At 44.4% G+C, this 17,929-nt stretch overlaps 1 protein-coding gene across 4 annotated transcripts in view; it reads right to left on the bottom strand.

The window, feature by feature from the left end:
• Positions 1–642: 642 nt before the first annotated feature.
• LOC310788702 (oxysterol-binding protein-related protein 7-like) overlaps positions 643–17,929 on the bottom strand; it is a gene marked incomplete at its 3' end in the record, with an annotated part of 110,830 nt that continues 93,543 nt past the window's right edge. For 3 of the 4 annotated variants that reach the window (XM_083650245.1, XM_083650246.1, XM_083650247.1), the window contains 3 exons: positions 6,706–6,832; positions 4,194–4,316; positions 643–2,694 (listed from right to left, as the gene is read on the bottom strand). In XM_083650245.1, the coding sequence (XP_083506371.1) occupies positions 2,586–2,694; positions 4,194–4,316; positions 6,706–6,832 (359 nt within the window). Of the gene's footprint in view, positions 2,695–4,189; positions 4,317–6,705; positions 6,833–17,929 lie in introns of those variants that run through there. The other variant, XM_083650248.1, reaches the window with a different exon arrangement.

The following is a 17,929-nucleotide window of genomic DNA, read 5'->3' as shown; positions in this document are numbered from 1 at the left end:
ATTTGCTCATCGGCACCGAGGAATCAGCACCCCCCCTCCCCACCCCTCCTTCTTGGCCGAGGACACGGCCACTCTGCCACCCAGTCTGGAGACATTTCCACCGCTTCTGGACTTAGGGGCCTAAACCAAGGAACCGGAAACCGGATACATATGTGTCAAAAAAGTTACATAATACATCAATCAAAACCTTGATGCAATAAGGCATCGCCACCTGTACGTAGTTATCCTACACAACTCAAACGGGGGAACGGTAAGAATGTGACAAGTATCCTGTTTACATGTTCCGTTTCCGGGGTCTAGGGCGGAACCAGCCGAGAGGTGTAATTCAAGTATAATGGGAACCAGGCTCTTCTCCTCGGGAAGAGCCTGGTGACGCGAGGCTACTGCCACCTGCCTACCTACATGAACAACTGGCAATGAGTTAGCCAATCAGAACAGAGGGGTCGTTAACATTAATGAGCCTTAAGAACAGCAACAGAAACGGCCAGTTCTTGGTTCAGAGAGATGCTGTGAAATGGATTGAGAGTGTTTTAGGTACCTGACACCACACACAGCTTTCCATGGCCCTCAAGACACTAAATAACAGTGGAGGTTATGGACATTTAAACCCTGAAGAAGTGGCAGGAGACACTGATGTTTATTTCTCCTTTTATTTGAAACAAGACCAAATAAAAAACAAAAAAGACAACAGACAATTCACTGGAAGTTAACAATAGTCTCTTTTCCTCAAAATCCATCATTGAAACATCAATAAAATTACTTCATTTGTATCAACTGAAAGCATAAAGGTCCAAAAGACAGAAAGACAGAAGGCTAATGTGGTCACGGAAAACCAAAGAGTCACCAATGTGTCACAATGTAACCACATCAAATAAAATATGCACCGATTTGACAACTCAACACAAGTTGATAGAGTTAAGACCCACTGAAGGAGAAAGCAGGACAGCACCAAGTGACCCGTTTCTATTCCCCACAAACACCAAGCGCTCTTCAGAATCAGCTCTCCCCACGTTATCTATCCCTCTGTTATCTATCTGTTATCTATCCCTGTTATCTATCCCTCTGTTATCTATCCCTCTGTTATCTATCTGTTATCTATCCCTCTGTTATCTATCTTATCTATCCCTCTGTTATCCCTCCGTTATCTATCCCTCTGTTATCTATCCCTCTGGTATATACTGTATCCCTCTGGTATCTATCCCTCTGGTATCTATCCCTCAGTTATCTATGCCTCTTCCCAACATGAGCTTTTGATACATATCTGCTTTTAATGAATCAAAACTATCATAAAAGCTGACAAAATAAAAAACATTTAAATATTTATATAGACACGTTAAAACTAAAATACATACTGTGATGAAACATTACCGCCGCTCAAAAAATACAGTTTAAGGGGCCGTGTCCACAGGAAGCTTTTGTTTTCTTCAGGTCAGAGTGCTTTAGAAATCATGTCCAACCCGCACACACACACAGACACAGACACGCAGAGCGCTTATTTAAAACAGTGACATTGATCAGTGTGCTCTTCTCTTCTCCAAAAATTGAACTTTTCTCTGCTTGAGGCGCTCCGCCCAAAAAACTAGCCGCAGAGAGCGCTAAGCGCCAGGTGTGATGCTGGGAACTCAAGAAACGCTTCCTGTGGACATGACCACTAAAACACTTGTGCAGTAAACTGGTAAATATACAGTACAGGGAGGGGCCAAATCCTGACGGGGACATTTTTGGAACATCCAGAATTTTGTAAAAGGTGATGGATTTAAAAATGGATTTAATGTTTTTTTTTATGGATTTAAAAACTGGATTTCAAGTTGAGCTATTTTTTTTGAAACATCTTAGATTGAATGTTTCCATCATGGGGAAGGAGTGTTGAGTGGTAAAGGCAGTAGGGAATATCACAGACTGAAAGACACCCGACTTCAGTGTTGCCAGATCTGACGAGAGAAACAAGCAACCAGGAAGTTAAGCTCCAGCCCGGAGGTCTGAGGCCCTTCTCCCCGCCTGGCCCCGCAGTCTTGAAGACCTGGTTGCTTGTTTCTCTCGCGAGATCTGGCAACACTGCCCACTTTGCCAAAGTCAGTCTTCATTTGTTCCGTGGCACCTCCCCTCTACATGGGACAAACAGCCCAATGAGAGGTTCATCTATGCTTTTAAAATGCGACTCCCCCTTTACAGCCCAGCTATAATAATAATACACAAGGTTTTGGCAGCCTCTATTAACATTACAATGTTCAAGTTTAAAGCTTTGTTAGCCTCCAGATTAAAATAGAATACCGTATGTTTAGTGGCATGGCTACAGGCTAGCATGGCTACAGGCTAGCATGGCTACCAGCTAGCATGGCTACCAGCTAGCATGGCTACAAGCTAGCCCATAAACTAGGCTGACTATAGTTAACCAAGAGCAATTGCATAGTTAGTACATTTCCCCCCCATACATTCTCACCAAAGCCCAAACAAGGAGGCTATACATTTCATAATTTTTGTCAACAAAAGGGTATACTATCCTATATACATCACGCATCACCACATAGGTTAGCTCATGGCTAGTTTAAGTTAGCCTTAGCGTTAAGCTAGCTACGGGTAGCGTTCTACCACAGGTCTAGGTTCTCAGTGTTGGCGAAACCCGGTTCCTCACGGAGCTTCCAGTAGGTTTCGTTGTACAGCCACACTTCCCTGCCCGCCTCGTCCACAGATTTCCTGATGACACACACGGACAGAGGAAACCGTTAACTGGCTAGCATAGCCGGCTAATGGCTAATGCATCCCAGAGAAAACGGCCTATAAAGATCAGGTGCATGGACTGACATGGACTCCACTTCATATACTTCTGATTCATTTACAAGTTTCTGTTGTTGAAATGAACCACCTGTAGACAAATGTATTCAAAAGCAGCATCGCCACATTAATATCACTGTCAAGATGGGGGGAAGGGGGGGGGGGGGGGGGCTGGGCTGAATGGGGGACGGACAGACGTCAAATTACGCTTAAAGATCCAGAGTTCCTCCACATCTTTTTTTCCAGACCTTGATTTGTTTTGAAGATGTTGTCTGGTGTTCAATATGATTTAGGCAGGCTAACTAGGTCACTGTATAGAGAGGCAATGTGACCGCCTACTTCCTGCTTCAGCACTGTACCACAGACCTACTTCCTGCTTCAGCACTGTAGGCCTACCAGAGATCTACTTCCTGCTTCAGCACTGTACCAGAGACCTACTTCCTGCTTCAGCACTGTACCAGAGATCTACTTCCTGCTTCAGCACTGTACCAGAGATCTACTTCCTGCTTCAGCACTGTACCAGAGATCTACTTCCTGCTTCAGCACTGTACCACATACCTACTTCCTGCTTCAGCACTGTACCAGAGACCTACTTCCTACTTCAGCACTGTACCAGAGATCTACTTCCTGCTTCAGCACTGTACCAGAGATCTACTTCCTGCTTCAGCACTGTACCAGAGATCTACTTCCTGCTTCAGCACTGTACCAGAGATCTACTTCCTGCTTCAACACTGTACCAGAGATCTACTTCCTGCTTCAGCACTGTACCAGAGATCTACTTCCTGCTTCAGCACTGTACCAGAGACTTTCATCAGCCAATGTCTATGGGAAAATAAATCTCTGGTACAGTGCTGAAGCAGGAAGTAGGCGGTCACTTTGTCTCTCTATACTGTAGATGAAGACTGTTCTTCACAGCCACAAACACATTCTTGACTGGATGTGATTTTGATGCAGGGGATTTGACATAATACATGGTGAGAGCGGCTGGGTCATAAGAGCATCCCTCTAATCTGAGCATTACTTTGAGCATCAACAAAAACAACATAAAAGCTAGATTTATGTGTACTGGATCTGAACCACAACATTTCCCAGACATTTTTTCAAATTCCCAAACTATTCAAGACAAGGAGGCATATCTTACGCCCAGTGCAAGTCAACTACATCTTTGATAGTTTCTAGCACTCAAAATCTCACCATTCTTCTTTTAATTAGCACTGTGTCCGTACAGCAAAGATGTGTTTCAGCGACCAGTGGTAATTATAAGAAAGAAGATATTTTGAGAGCTAGAAACTAGCAAAGATTTTGCATTTTGAACTGGGCATATAAGATATGGCCCAAAACCTTTCCAGACCTGCATCAGAACCTGAAGACCAGGTTCTCTTTCAAACCAGAGAGAGCTGAGGGTCTCTCTTTCGTCTCACCTGAAGAACCTGGGGACGTGCTCCTCTCCTGTCTTGGCCATCTCCTTCCTCCTCTCCCTCTGCTTCTCCTCCACCTCGTCCTTCTTCTTATCTGCCTCCGCCACCTTCCCCTCCTCCAGGATCCTGACAGAGCCAGAGACAACAAGCAACAACCACATCAACATCTGTCATATTAACCAACAGAGACATAGAGAACTGCAGGAATGAGTCCGGAGCTATACTTCTGGGTTCATAAGAGGAAAAGTGAATGGGCTTTTAGAATGGGGATTTTACTTAAATGCATAAAATAAGGTCTGTGGTTAACACAAGTGTATGGGAATGCTAATTTGAGTTCAGCAGGATAATCTTCACTTCATGTGAATAACTTTTATGACTTTTGGAACATAAATGCATTTTTTTCATGCTTCAAAAGGCATAAAAGTGATTAACATTCATGAAGATTATCCTGCTGAACCCAAATCCGCGTTCACATAAACGTGTGTTAACCACAGACCTTATTTTACGCATTTAAGTGAAATCCCCATTCTAACTGACGAACCAAAATGGCGGCAGTTTCTGGTTAAGCCTACAAAAATACGTCATCTCTGTGGTACTCTGTCAATGCTATAGAGCTCAACAGTCACTTGACACCTCGGTTCCAGAAGAGTATTTCCTCGTTCATATTCTGCAATGAGATTAGTCATAATGTCGTAACCACTCAATGTAGACTTCACACGGGTGAGCTAGTGGTGAAACGATGGTACATGTTCCTGTAGAAGCCACAAATCTGTATGATAGCATCCTCGTTTATTTTTAAACATTTTTTATTCAATGTCATGGAGAAGTTCTACACGACCACAATTCTAAAGTTAATATGGACGCCTTTGATTGGTGGAGCTCGCTGTATGATCGTCTGTGATTGGTGGAGCACGCTGGGTGCTAGTGCACTAGTCTCTCTAGTATCTAGTACAGGGGTGGGCAATTATTTTCCATGGGGGGCCACATGAGAAACCCAGATTGTTGCCGGGGGCCGAACAAATATTGTCATGCCGTAACCCATGGATGGGTAACTTTGATGATAGAGAGGGCCACAAAATATGTCCTCGCTACCAGATTTTGCTGAGGGCCGAACGGGGCCAGCGCGAAAAATTTGGTGCATTTGAAGCCAGGTTTAGAGGAATAACTCATTTTAAATTAACAGTTGTGATGTCATTATTCAGTCTTAACCACCAATATTTGATCCTTTTCTCACTCACTCCTATGTCACCACCTGCTCTCAGGGCTTGAAATTAACTTTTTTGACCACCTGCCAATATGGCTGCTAGATTTTAAAGTTACCAGCCAATTAAAATTTCCACTAGCTGAACTGTTTTTCTTGAAATAAATCAGAATATGAGTGGGTTAATTTAAGCATAAGTATCAGTAAGTGTCCCGGGATGATCAAAGCCTGTGTTGAGGGTCACACGAACAAAAATGCAGTCTTGAAGCTAAATAAATCCAAAACCACTGAGTTATTTGAGTTATTTAAATTTCTACTTCAATGTAGCCTTTTAGTCATAAAGATTATTGAAAGATATTCCATATTCCAGACTGAAATGCTATAACAGAAGTGGAATATTGGCCAGAATATTATATGACATGAACATTTGGACACTTATTCAGTGGGTATCTTGCATGTTGCGTTCAGGTGCACTGTGTGTAAAAAAAAAAAAAAAAAAAATTGTTGCAATTCCATCGCGGGCCACACGGGTGGCGCCCGCGGGCCGTATTTTGCCCATATTTCGTTCACATTAATGCACGGAAACGCGTCTATATACGATAACGTTAGCCATTGAGCTAATGTCTAATAGCGGCCGTTAAAGACTACTGGTCCCGGCCACTGCTCCGTTGCTCAACCATCCGCTAATCTGATGAGGGCAGCCAGTTTGCTCCAGAACGCTCAGCACACATCAGCTCCCGCCCCAGGGCACCAGCCGGGGTTACACCCCCCAGGGCACCAGCCGGGGTTACACCCCCCAGGGCACCAGCCGGGGTTACACCCCCCAGGGCACCAGCCGGGGTTACACCCCCCAGGGCACCAGCCGGGGTTACACCCCTACTCTGGCGAAGAGTGCTGATGGGATCTTTAATGGCCACAGAGAGTCAGGACCTCGGTTTAACATCTCATCTGAAGGATGGTGCTCACTCACAGGACAGAGTCCCTGTCTCTGCTCTGGGGCATTGGGGAGATTATTCATCAGATCAGAGGGCAGAGCAGCTCCTACTGGTCCTCCAACTCCAGTTCCAGCACCAATCTCTCATCCAAGGAGGATCCCCAGCAAGACCTGCTTAGCTTCCCCAGGAAAGCCAGTAATGTAATGCAGGAGCCACTGGTGCTGAAGTTATGCATGGCTGCAGTCCCAGGACAGTGGCATGGTGTGTGTGTGTGTGTCTGTGTGTGTGTATGCATGCATGTATGTATGTGCGTGCATGTGTGTGCGCGTATGGATGTGCATGTGTGTATGTGTGTGCATGTGTGTGCGTGTGTGTGTACCTCTGGTCAGGTCTGAAGCGTGTATCAGTGGGAGGAAGAGCATCCCTCAGCTCAGGCGTCAGCTCGTTTAGCTCTCTGGCGTAACGAGAGAAGCCGTAGTACAGGAAGTGGTCATCAGGCTGCACATCTAAACAGGAAATGACATCACACCTTTAAGACTTGGGTGTAGGTGTGGGAAAGATGCACACAATTTGGGGGGGGGGGGGTGATTTTGCTTTGAAGCTGCAACGGGTAACTTTGCACGTTGATGCCTCCAATAGACTACTTGCACAACTCCACTGCTTCCTGAAATGAGTAGGGCATCTTGGTTTCCTGTCCTACACTATTGGATGAACTGATTAATGTCAGGTGTGCCTGATCACTGTTGTTGTGACTGCAGCAGTCAGGCACACCTGACATTAATCAGTTCATCCAATAGTGTAGGACAGGAAACCAGTATGCCCTACTCATTTCAGGAAGTAGTGGAGTTGTGCAAGTAGTCTATTGAGGTAGAAGCTTGAAATTGTATCCGTTTTCTGATTTCAAGAAAAAGAAAAAAAGTCTAAATTCCCTGATTCCAGCTTCTTAAATGTTATTATAAAATGGGTACCTCAAATCAAGCAATCTGATTGGTTCACAGCCATTGTATAATTCCAGTAACCGAGTTCAATAACCCATGGCCATGGGTTATTGGTTACCATGGCAACTCTCTTACTAAATGGCAGCACTGCGCTCGAGCCAAACAGCTTTCTCCTGATCTGCTGTATGGAGGGTCACTAGTCCTTCAAGTCTTTGTACAATGAGTCATTATGGACGCATGATGGCGCAACTCTCTTACTAAAAGTACGTTACTTGCTGTCGGCATACGGCTCTGGGGCCGGTTGCACCAACTGGTCTTACACTGGTCTTAACTGCCTGTAACAGAGATCTCCGCGCAGACCTTTTTGACCGTCATCGTCGTAACTGCGGTCAACTGAGCCGTGTTCGTCGTAACACCGCCAGTTCGCTGTCTTTGAAAGCACGACGTTAGATTATAACTAACTAGTTGTGTGGCTTAGCCTTCCAAAATGTTGCCGTTAGTTTTTTAGAAGTTAATACATAGAATTGGGAACGTTACATTCAATTTCATTCAGACTGTCTTTCTGGCTCAATCGCCGCCATTGGTGCAACCGGCCCCTGGTCGGGCTTTGCTCTCAGCCAAGCGCCAGGATTGGCCAATGTCAACTTCAGTCTCCAGAACGATCCAATCAAATCACCCGCAGGTCTATCTTCTTGCTAGAGGTCCCGCCTTACAGTAGTGTTTCAACTGACTCTCAGAATACCATGCCAGTCGGACTTATAGTGTTATTATTATTATATTATTATACTTGGAACCCTTTTATAAAAGCAATATAGCACTCGAGCAGCGTGTGTTGTGGAATATATCCCCCTGCTCAGTTGTTATCCCACTCGGCCTGCGGCCTCGTGGGATAACAACTGATCAGGGGGATATATTCACCACAACACACTTGCTCTCGTGATATATTGCTTAAATATTTTTCTGGTTTCTTTACTCCTCTAGGACAGTTGTGAACAAAACAAGACATTTGAGGATGTCATCTTGGGCTTTGGGAAACATTGATCAACATTGTTCACCATTTCGGAACAAACAATAATTGATTACCGTAAATTTCGGACTATAAGCCGCGGCTTTTTCCCCGTTTTTTGGCCCTGCGGCTTATATAACGGTGCGGCTTATCTATGGATTTTTTCAAAAAAAAAAAAAAAAAAAAAAATCTCTCTTTTTTAGCACTCTTTCTAACTATAAATCCACTTCTGTTTTAATTTCCTCTCTTGCCCTCTTTTCACCACACCGCGGACACTGTGTGCACTGTAAAAAAAAACACAGGTGGTGTTGTGTTATGTTGTTTTGTTGAAATGTTAATAAATGGGAGCTTCCTCAAACAGCCATCTCTTTCCCGACAATCCCCTCTGTGCATGAACCCTTACATATGGTAATTATTGTGCTTGCTGACAAGCAAGGCACAATCTTGAAATCCCACATACTTATTATTATTCTATCTGCCAAAAAGTTCTACGACTAATAACTCCCCCAATTTTTGCGCCACATAGACATGCCAGACCTCAAAATGACCGGCTTATTGAGGACAGGTGTGCTATGACTTTGTTAAGGGTTTGTGAAAGCGGTTTGGCCGCAATTCGCCATTAAGCGCCATTTTTTTTCCCATTGACTTGCATGGGGTTTGGAAAAATCTTGCAAAATCTTGCAGTAAATTAGCTGTCATTCAGAAACCATAACAGCTAGAGCTACGAAACTTGGTAGGGAGGTGCACTGAGGGGTCTTTTACTATCCCCGAAGAAATTGCACCAATTGACCATATGGTGGCGCTATAACAGCCCTCCTTACCTTTTGCTCGATAACTTTTGAACCGTAGGGTTTATCATCAAAATTATTTTTTCCCTGGATTCCTTGAGTCCTCCCGCATCTACTCAACTAGGCCACGCCCATTTCCGTCTGACTAGATTTTCCGCCATTTTGCATTTTGTCCAAAACCGTTTTTTTGCCATTTCTCCTAGAAATTTTGTCCAATCTTCACCAAACCAACGCACACATCATGTTAGGAGTGTCCTGCACAACACTGATTTGGAAGTTAAAAAAAAAACACACCATTGCGATATAATCCACTTCCAATCTTCTGTGGGTGGGGCCTATTTCACAAAAATCGTCCGATGCTAACCAAACTTGGTACAGGTGTGGAGGGATGTACTCTGAGCCTATATCAGAAGTATTTAGTCATTTAGCCTTTAGGGGGCGCTATAGCAGCATTCAGTGCCTGTCCCTTCTAAATGGTTTTATTTTGAAGGGCGGCAGGAAGTGCGGATTCATTCTCATTATGGCCAGCCTTCCTTCTTGTATGACACTTGACACTTCTGAGTTGATTTCAGAAGAGATAGTGTCATTTGGCGTGTAGGGGGCGCTATTGTTTGCCTATGGGGGGCGCTACAGCAACGTATCTCCGCAACCGTAACTCGTAGAGACTCACGGATGGCGGCGTTGGAATCGGGGTGAAAAAGTACGCTAGTGGTGGGCGGAATCACGATTGCACCTTCCGTTTCCGAGATAAAAGCAATAATTATTGTGCTTGCTGACAAGCAAGGCACAATCTTGAAATCCCACATACTTATTATTATTCTATCTGCCAAAAAGTTCTACGACTAATAACTCCCCCAATTTTTGCGCCACATAGACATGCCAGACCTCAAAATGACCGGCTTATTGAGGACAGGTGTGCTATGACTTTGTTAAGGGTTTGTGAAAGCGGTTTGGCCGCAATTCGCCATTAAGCGCCATTTTTTTTCCCATTGACTTGCATGGGGTTTGGAAAAATCTTGCAAAATCTTGCAGTAAATTAGCTGTCATTCAGAAACCATAACAGCTAGAGCTACGAAACTTGGTAGGGAGGTGCACTGAGGGGTCTTTTACTATCCCCGAAGAAATTGCACCAATTGACCATATGGTGGCGCTATAACAGCCCTCCTTACCTTTTGCTCGATAACTTTTGAACCGTAGGGTTTATCATCAAAATTATTTTTTCCCTGGATTCCTTGAGTCCTCCCGCATCTACTCAACTAGGCCACGCCCATTTCCGTCTGACTAGATTTTCCGCCATTTTGCATTTTGTCCAAAACCGTTTTTTTGCCATTTCTCCTAGAAATTTTGTCCAATCTTCACCAAACCAACGCACACATCATGTTAGGAGTGTCCTGCACAACACTGATTTGGAAGTTAAAAAAAAAACACACCATTGCGATATAATCCACTTCCAATCTTCTGTGGGTGGGGCCTATTTCACAAAAATCGTCCGATGCTAACCAAACTTGGTACAGGTGTGGAGGGATGTACTCTGAGCCTATATCAGAAGTATTTAGTCATTTAGCCTTTAGGGGGCGCTATAGCAGCATTCAGTGCCTGTCCCTTCTAAATGGTTTTATTTTGAAGGGCGGCAGGAAGTGCGGATTCATTCTCATTATGGCCAGCCTTCCTTCTTGTATGACACTTGACACTTCTGAGTTGATTTCAGAAGAGATAGTGTCATTTGGCGTGTAGGGGGCGCTATTGTTTGCCTATGGGGGGCGCTACAGCAACGTATCTCCGCAACCGTAACTCGTAGAGACTCACGGATGGCGGCGTTGGAATCGGGGTGAAAAAGTACGCTAGTGGTGGGCGGAATCACGATTGCACCTTCCGTTTCCGAGATAAAAGCAATAATTATTGTGCTTGCTGACAAGCAAGGCACAATCTTGAAATCCCACATACTTATTATTATTCTATCTGCCAAAAAGTTCTACGACTAATAACTCCCCCAATTTTTGCGCCACATAGACATGCCAGACCTCAAAATGACCGGCTTATTGAGGACAGGTGTGCTATGACTTTGTTAAGGGTTTGTGAAAGCGGTTTGGCCGCAATTCGCCATTAAGCGCCATTTTTTTTCCCATTGACTTGCATGGGGTTTGGAAAAATCTTGCAAAATCTTGCAGTAAATTAGCTGTCATTCAGAAACCATAACAGCTAGAGCTACGAAACTTGGTAGGGAGGTGCACTGAGGGGTCTTTTACTATCCCCGAAGAAATTGCACCAATTGACCATATGGTGGCGCTATAACAGCCCTCCTTACCTTTTGCTCGATAACTTTTGAACCGTAGGGTTTATCATCAAAATTATTTTTTCCCTGGATTCCTTGAGTCCTCCCGCATCTACTCAACTAGGCCACGCCCATTTCCGTCTGACTAGATTTTCCGCCATTTTGCATTTTGTCCAAAACCGTTTTTTTGCCATTTCTCCTAGAAATTTTGTCCAATCTTCACCAAACCAACGCACACATCATGTTAGGAGTGTCCTGCACAACACTGATTTGGAAGTTAAAAAAAAAACACACCATTGCGATATAATCCACTTCCAATCTTCTGTGGGTGGGGCCTATTTCACAAAAATCGTCCGATGCTAACCAAACTTGGTACAGGTGTGGAGGGATGTACTCTGAGCCTATATCAGAAGTATTTAGTCATTTAGCCTTTAGGGGGCGCTATAGCAGCATTCAGTGCCTGTCCCTTCTAAATGGTTTTATTTTGAAGGGCGGCAGGAAGTGCGGATTCATTCTCATTATGGCCAGCCTTCCTTCTTGTATGACACTTGACACTTCTGAGTTGATTTCAGAAGAGATAGTGTCATTTGGCGTGTAGGGGGCGCTATTGTTTGCCTATGGGGGGCGCTACAGCAACGTATCTCCGCAACCGTAACTCGTAGAGACTCACGGATGGCGGCGTTGGAATCGGGGTGAAAAAGTACGCTAGTGGTGGGCGGAATCACGATTGCACCTTCCGTTTCCGAGATAAAAGCAATAATTATTGTGCTTGCTGACAAGCAAGGCACAATCTTGAAATCCCACATACTTATTATTGTGCTTGCTGACAAGCAAGGCACAATCTTGAAATCCCACATACTTATTATTATTATTATTATTCTTATATCTGCCAAAAACTTCTGCGCGTAACAACGCCCCCAATTTTTGCGCCACATAGACATGCCAGACCTCAAAATGACCGGCTTATTGAGGACAGGTGTGCTATGACTTTGCTAAGGGTTTGTGAAAGCGGTTTGGCCGCAATTCGCCATTAAGCGCCATTTTTTTTTCCCATTGACTTGCATGGGGTTTCGAAAAATCTTGCAAAATCTTGCAGTAAATTAGCTGTAATTCAGAAACCATAACCGCTACAGCTACCAAACTTGGTAGGGAGGTGCACTGAGGGGTATTTTACTATCCCCGAAAAAACTGCACCAATTGACCATATGGTGGCGCTATAACAGCCCTCCTTACCTTTTGCTCGATAACTTTTGAACCGTAGGGTGTATCATCAAAATTCTTTTTTCCCTGGATTCCTTGGGTCCTCCCGCATCTACTCAACTAGGCCACGCCCATTTCCGTCTGACTAGATTTTCGGCCATTTTGCATTTTGTCCAAAACAGTTTTTTTGCCATTTCTCCTTGAAACTTTGTCCAATCTTCACCAAACCAACGCACACATCATGTTGGGAGTGTCCTGCACAACACTGATTTGGAAGTTAAAAAAAAAAACACACCATTGCGATATAATCCACTTCCAATCTTCTGTGGGTGGGGCCTATTTCACAAAAATCGTCCGATGCTAACCAAACTTGGTACAGGTGTGGAGGGATGTACTCTGAGCCTATATCAGAAGTATTTTGTCATTTAGCCTTTAGGGGGCGCTATAGCAGCATTCAGTGCCTGTCCCTTCTAAATGGTTTTATTTTGAAGGGCGGCAGGAAGTGCAGATTCATTCTCATTATGGCCAGCCTTCCTTCTTGTATGACACTTGACACTTTGGCTGAAAGCAAGGCACAAATTACAAAGTCCCCCATTATTATTGTGCTTGCTGACAAGCAAGGCACAATCTTGAAATCCCACATACTTATTATTGTGCTTGCTGACAAGCAAGGCACAATCTTGAAATCCCACATACTTATTATTGTGCTTGCTGACAAGCAAGGCACAATCTTGAAATCCCACATACTTATTATTATTATTATTGTGCTTGCTGACAAGCAAGGCACAATCTTGAAATCCCACATACTTATTATTCCTATTCTTATATCTGCCAAAAACTTCTGCGCGTAACAACGCCCCCAATTTTTGCGCCACATAGACATGCCAGACCTCAAAATGACCGGCTTATTGAGGACAGGTGTGCTATGACTTTGCTAAGGGTTTGTGAAAGCGGTTTGGCCGCAATTCGCCATTAAGCGCCATTTTTTCCCCCATTGACTTGCATGGGGTTGGGAAAAATCTTGCAAAATCTTGCAGTAAATTAGGTGTCATTCAGAAACCATAATAGCTAGAGCTACGAAACTTGGTAGGGAGGTGCACTGAGGGGTCTTTTACTATCCCCGAAAAAATTGCACCAATTGGCCAGATGGTGGCGCTATAACAGCCCTCCTTACCTTTTGGTCGATAACTTTTGAACCGTAGGGTTTATCATCAAAATTATTTTTTCCCTGGATTCCTTGGGTCCTCCCGCATCTACTCAACTAGGCCACGCCCATTTCCGTCTGACTAGATTTTCCGCCATTTTGCATTTTGTCCAAAACAGTTTTTTTGCCATTTCTCCTTGAAATTTTGTCCAATCTTCACCAAACCAACGCACACATCATGTGGGGACTGTCCTGCACAACACTGATTTGGAAGTTCAAAAAAAACACACACCATTGCGATATAATCCACTTCCAATCTTCTGTGGGTGGGGCCTATTTCACAAAAATCGTCCGATGCTAACCAAACTTGGTACAGGTGTGGAGGGATGTACTCTGAGCCTATATCAGAAGTATTTTGTCATTTAGCCTTTAGGGGGCGCTATAGCAGCATTCAGTGCCTGTCCCTTCTAAATGGTTTTATTTTGAAGGGCGGCAGGAAGTGCAGATTCATTCTCATTATGGCCAGCCTTCCTTCTTGTATGACACTTGACACTTCTGAGTTGATTTCAGAAGAGATAGTGTCATTTGGCGTGTAGGGGGCGCTATTGTTTGCCTATGGGGGGCGCTACAGCAACGTATCTCTGCAACCGTAACTCGTAGAGACTCACGGATGGCGGCGTTGGACTCGGGGTGGAAAATTAATGGGGGCAACACTCACGGATGGCGGCGTAGGACTCGGGGTGGAAAATTAAGGGGGGCAAGGCCCGGAATATATCTGCCACAAAGTTCGACGCGTAATAACTCCCACATCTTTCACACGACATAGACATGCCATACCTCAAAATGAGCGGCTCATTGAGGACATGCTCTGACTTGGCAAAGGGTTTTGTCAAGCGGTTTGGCCGCTATTCGCGAGCTAATCTGACGCTTCGGTCATGCTGCTGCATGTGGACAGGTGAAAACTGCTCTGCTCTCCTTTCATAGATGCTCCTGTCACACTCATAGACTCCATCCATCCACCTCCAGCTCACAAGCCATCATCTCGATCTGGGGACGTTAAGTCCAAACTCCTGACCTCCACCGGCCCAGGCTCCACCAGTTTCAAAGGGTTGTGTTGAAGGTGGGGACTGGGACTTTTCCAATGGGAAACACCCACGTCCCAGGTGTCTGGAAGGCAGCATTAGTCCCCCTAATTGCATGGGCAGGGACCTTGCAAGCCAGGCGGTGCATGGCGAGGACGCAAGCACAATTACATTTTCGGTAGGAAATGTAGACATTCTAGTTATTATTATATCTGCCAAAAACTTCTGCGCGTAATAACTCCCCCAATTTTTGCGCCACATAGACATGCCAGACCTCAAAATGACCGGCTTATTGAGGACAGGTGTGCTATGACTTTGTTAAGGGTTTGTGAAAGCGGTTTGGCCGCAATTCGCCATTAAGCGCCATTTTTTCCCCCATTGACTTGCATGGGGTTTGGAAAAATCATACAAAATCTTGCAGTAAATTAGCTGTCATTCAGAAACCATAACAGCTAGAGCTACGAAACTTGGTAGGGAGGTGCACTGAGGGGTCTTTTACTATCCCCGAAAAAAATGCACCAATTGACCATATGGTGGCGCTATAACAGCCCTCCTTACCTTTTGCTCGATAACTTTTGAACCGTAGGGTTTATCATCAAAATTCTTTTTTCCCTGGATTCCTTGGGTCCTCCCGCATCTACTCAACTAGGCCACGCCCATTTCCGTCTGACTAGATTTTCCGCCATTTTGCATTTTGTCCAAAACCGTTTTTTTGCCATTTCTCCTTGAAATTTTGTCCAATCTTCACCAAACCAACGCACACATCATGTGGGGACTGTCCTGCACAACACTGATTTGGAAGTTAAAAAAAAAAAACGCACCGTTGCGATATAATCCACTTCCAATCTTCTGTGGGTGGGGCCTATTTCACAAAAATCGTCCGATGCTAACCAAACTTGGTACAGGTGTGGAGGGATGTACTCTGAGCCTATATCAGAAGTATTTTGTCATTTAGCCTTTAGGGGGCGCTATAGCAGCATTCAGTGCCTGTCCCTTCTAAATGGTTTTATTTTGAAGGGCGGCAGGAAGTGCGGATTCATTCTCATTATGGCCAGCCTTCCTTCTTGTATGACACTTGTCACTTGCACGCACGCTATTATACAGACAACAGACACACCTATGCTTGTATCTCAGTGGGTATATCACTCATGGTCTCCCTCTCATTTGCATACTGTATGTTTTCAGCAACTCCAACTCTTCTCTGTTAAAAACCTAATGCTAAAAGTGTACTGGAAACAGGAATCCGGTGAGATTTGACCAGATAAATAGAGCTTAAGAGCAACTCTGAGCAGCAGTGTTGCATCTTGGGTAGAGAGAATGATGTAGACAAAAAAAGTATGATAACTTACTACAGTCATTCCTCCATCTGTAAAAGTATGACATCACTTACTACAGTCATTCCTCTCCCTCCCTGGTGCAAGTGGGAGCCCCAGGAGAGGGCAAATCAGAGTGAATCAGAGTTCCTTGGATTTTCTAGGTCACTTGTCGCCAACCAATAAAATAATTCACAGGGCCGACCAGAGCCCGCCCCCTCACAGCCCTGACAGCTGCCTGCAGGAAACCTGTTGTGTTCATGTATGGCATGGGAGGCCTGTCTGTTCTGTTAGCTGCTGTGTTACTATAGCATGGAAACATGTCCAGAAAACAATGAACGGAACCCATGGGTAAGTGTCACCACTTTGTGGTTGTTCATTATATAGAGCCAGCTGGGTTTGAAAACATAATGGAAGAGATAGCCTAGTGTGAATAGCCTAGTGTGAATGGAGGCTGTTAGCCACAACAACTGTGCCTTATAGGCTAACCTCAGCCAGCCAAAACAAAGACCTTGTCCCCCTGGTGTTAGGACACACTGTTCATCAATGTTTGGGACTAGTTGCAACAAGCTAATTGAGCTAATGGTAGCATTAGGCATTAGTTAGCATGCTACCCAAGCAGCTTCTCTGGCTGACTGGATACATGACAACCGATCAGAAACTCTGTAACAAAACTAAAAGGGTAACATTACTTTGGTGACCAGGGACTATTATCAGTCCATTTTCCCCACAGGTCAGTTGCTGCCACTGACCTGTAGGGGTGCTTTGTGTAAAAAATTGGTACATTGCTCAGCGCCCCCATCGTTGATTTCGTAACTTCAAGGCACCTTCTACTAGATGTAAAATTCGACGAGCTTTCCAACGGCGTCAGTCCCGTGTCTGTAGCTGCTTCCATTCCCGAGATATGGCCAAAAAACAACGTCCAAAAAATCTTTTTTTTTTTTTCTCCAAATTTCACCAATTTTAAACCGAAGAATATAGGTCGGGAGATGTCTTCACGCACAAAGTTTCATGCAATTTAAGGCATTTTCCAAGGAGTTATGAGCATCTGATGTAACTATTTAATGTAAAAAAGGGTACATTGCTCAGCGCCCCCATCGTTGATTTCGTAACTTCAACGCACCTTCTACTAGATGTAAAATTTGACGAGCTTTCCAATGCCGCCAGTCCCGTGTCTGTAGCTGCTTCCGTTCCCGAGATATGGCCAAAATACTTCCCAAAGAATTCAGGCACATTTTTGCTAATAGCGTTGTTGACAATTTCCACATTATATAGTATTTGGGTGTAATACACCTTTAAAACTGTAAGTACTGTAGTATTTGGGTGTAAGAGTCCTTTGAAATTAACACACCCATAACTACTTAGTCCCCCTAGGTCCATGGGCAGGGACTTTGGAAGCCAGGCGGTGCATGGCGAGGACAGCAAGCACAATTACATTTTCGTTAGGAAATGTAGACCATCTAGTTAAACATTAAAACACAAAAAAAAAAAAAAAAAAACATTAAAACACCTGCGGCTTATAGTCCGGTGCGGCTTATATATGTAACAAACAGGCAATTTTGCTGCTGCGGCTTATACTCCGGTGCGGCTTATAGTGCGGAAATTACGGTAATCGAGAAAATAATCATTCATAATCATGGTTAGTTGCAGCACCACATCATTTCAAAAACCAGACATATTAAAGTGATGGAAAAACATGGCTGTGCTTAGTTGTCCCTCAGGTTGGGGTATCTTTGGAGATGTGCTCTTGTACTAAGTGCAGGTGAGGCTGGTAAAGCAGGAGATGTGCTCCTGTACTAAGTGCAGGTGAGGCTGGTAAAGCAGGAGATGTGCTCCTGTACTAAGTGCAGGCGAGGCTGG

Source organism: Poromitra crassiceps (assembly GCF_964638095.1).
Source record: "Poromitra crassiceps genome assembly, chromosome: 13".
Lineage (NCBI taxonomy): Eukaryota > Metazoa > Chordata > Actinopteri > Beryciformes > Melamphaidae > Poromitra > Poromitra crassiceps.
Note: the sequence above shows the minus strand (reverse complement) of the source record. Positions and strands in the feature narration are given on the sequence as shown.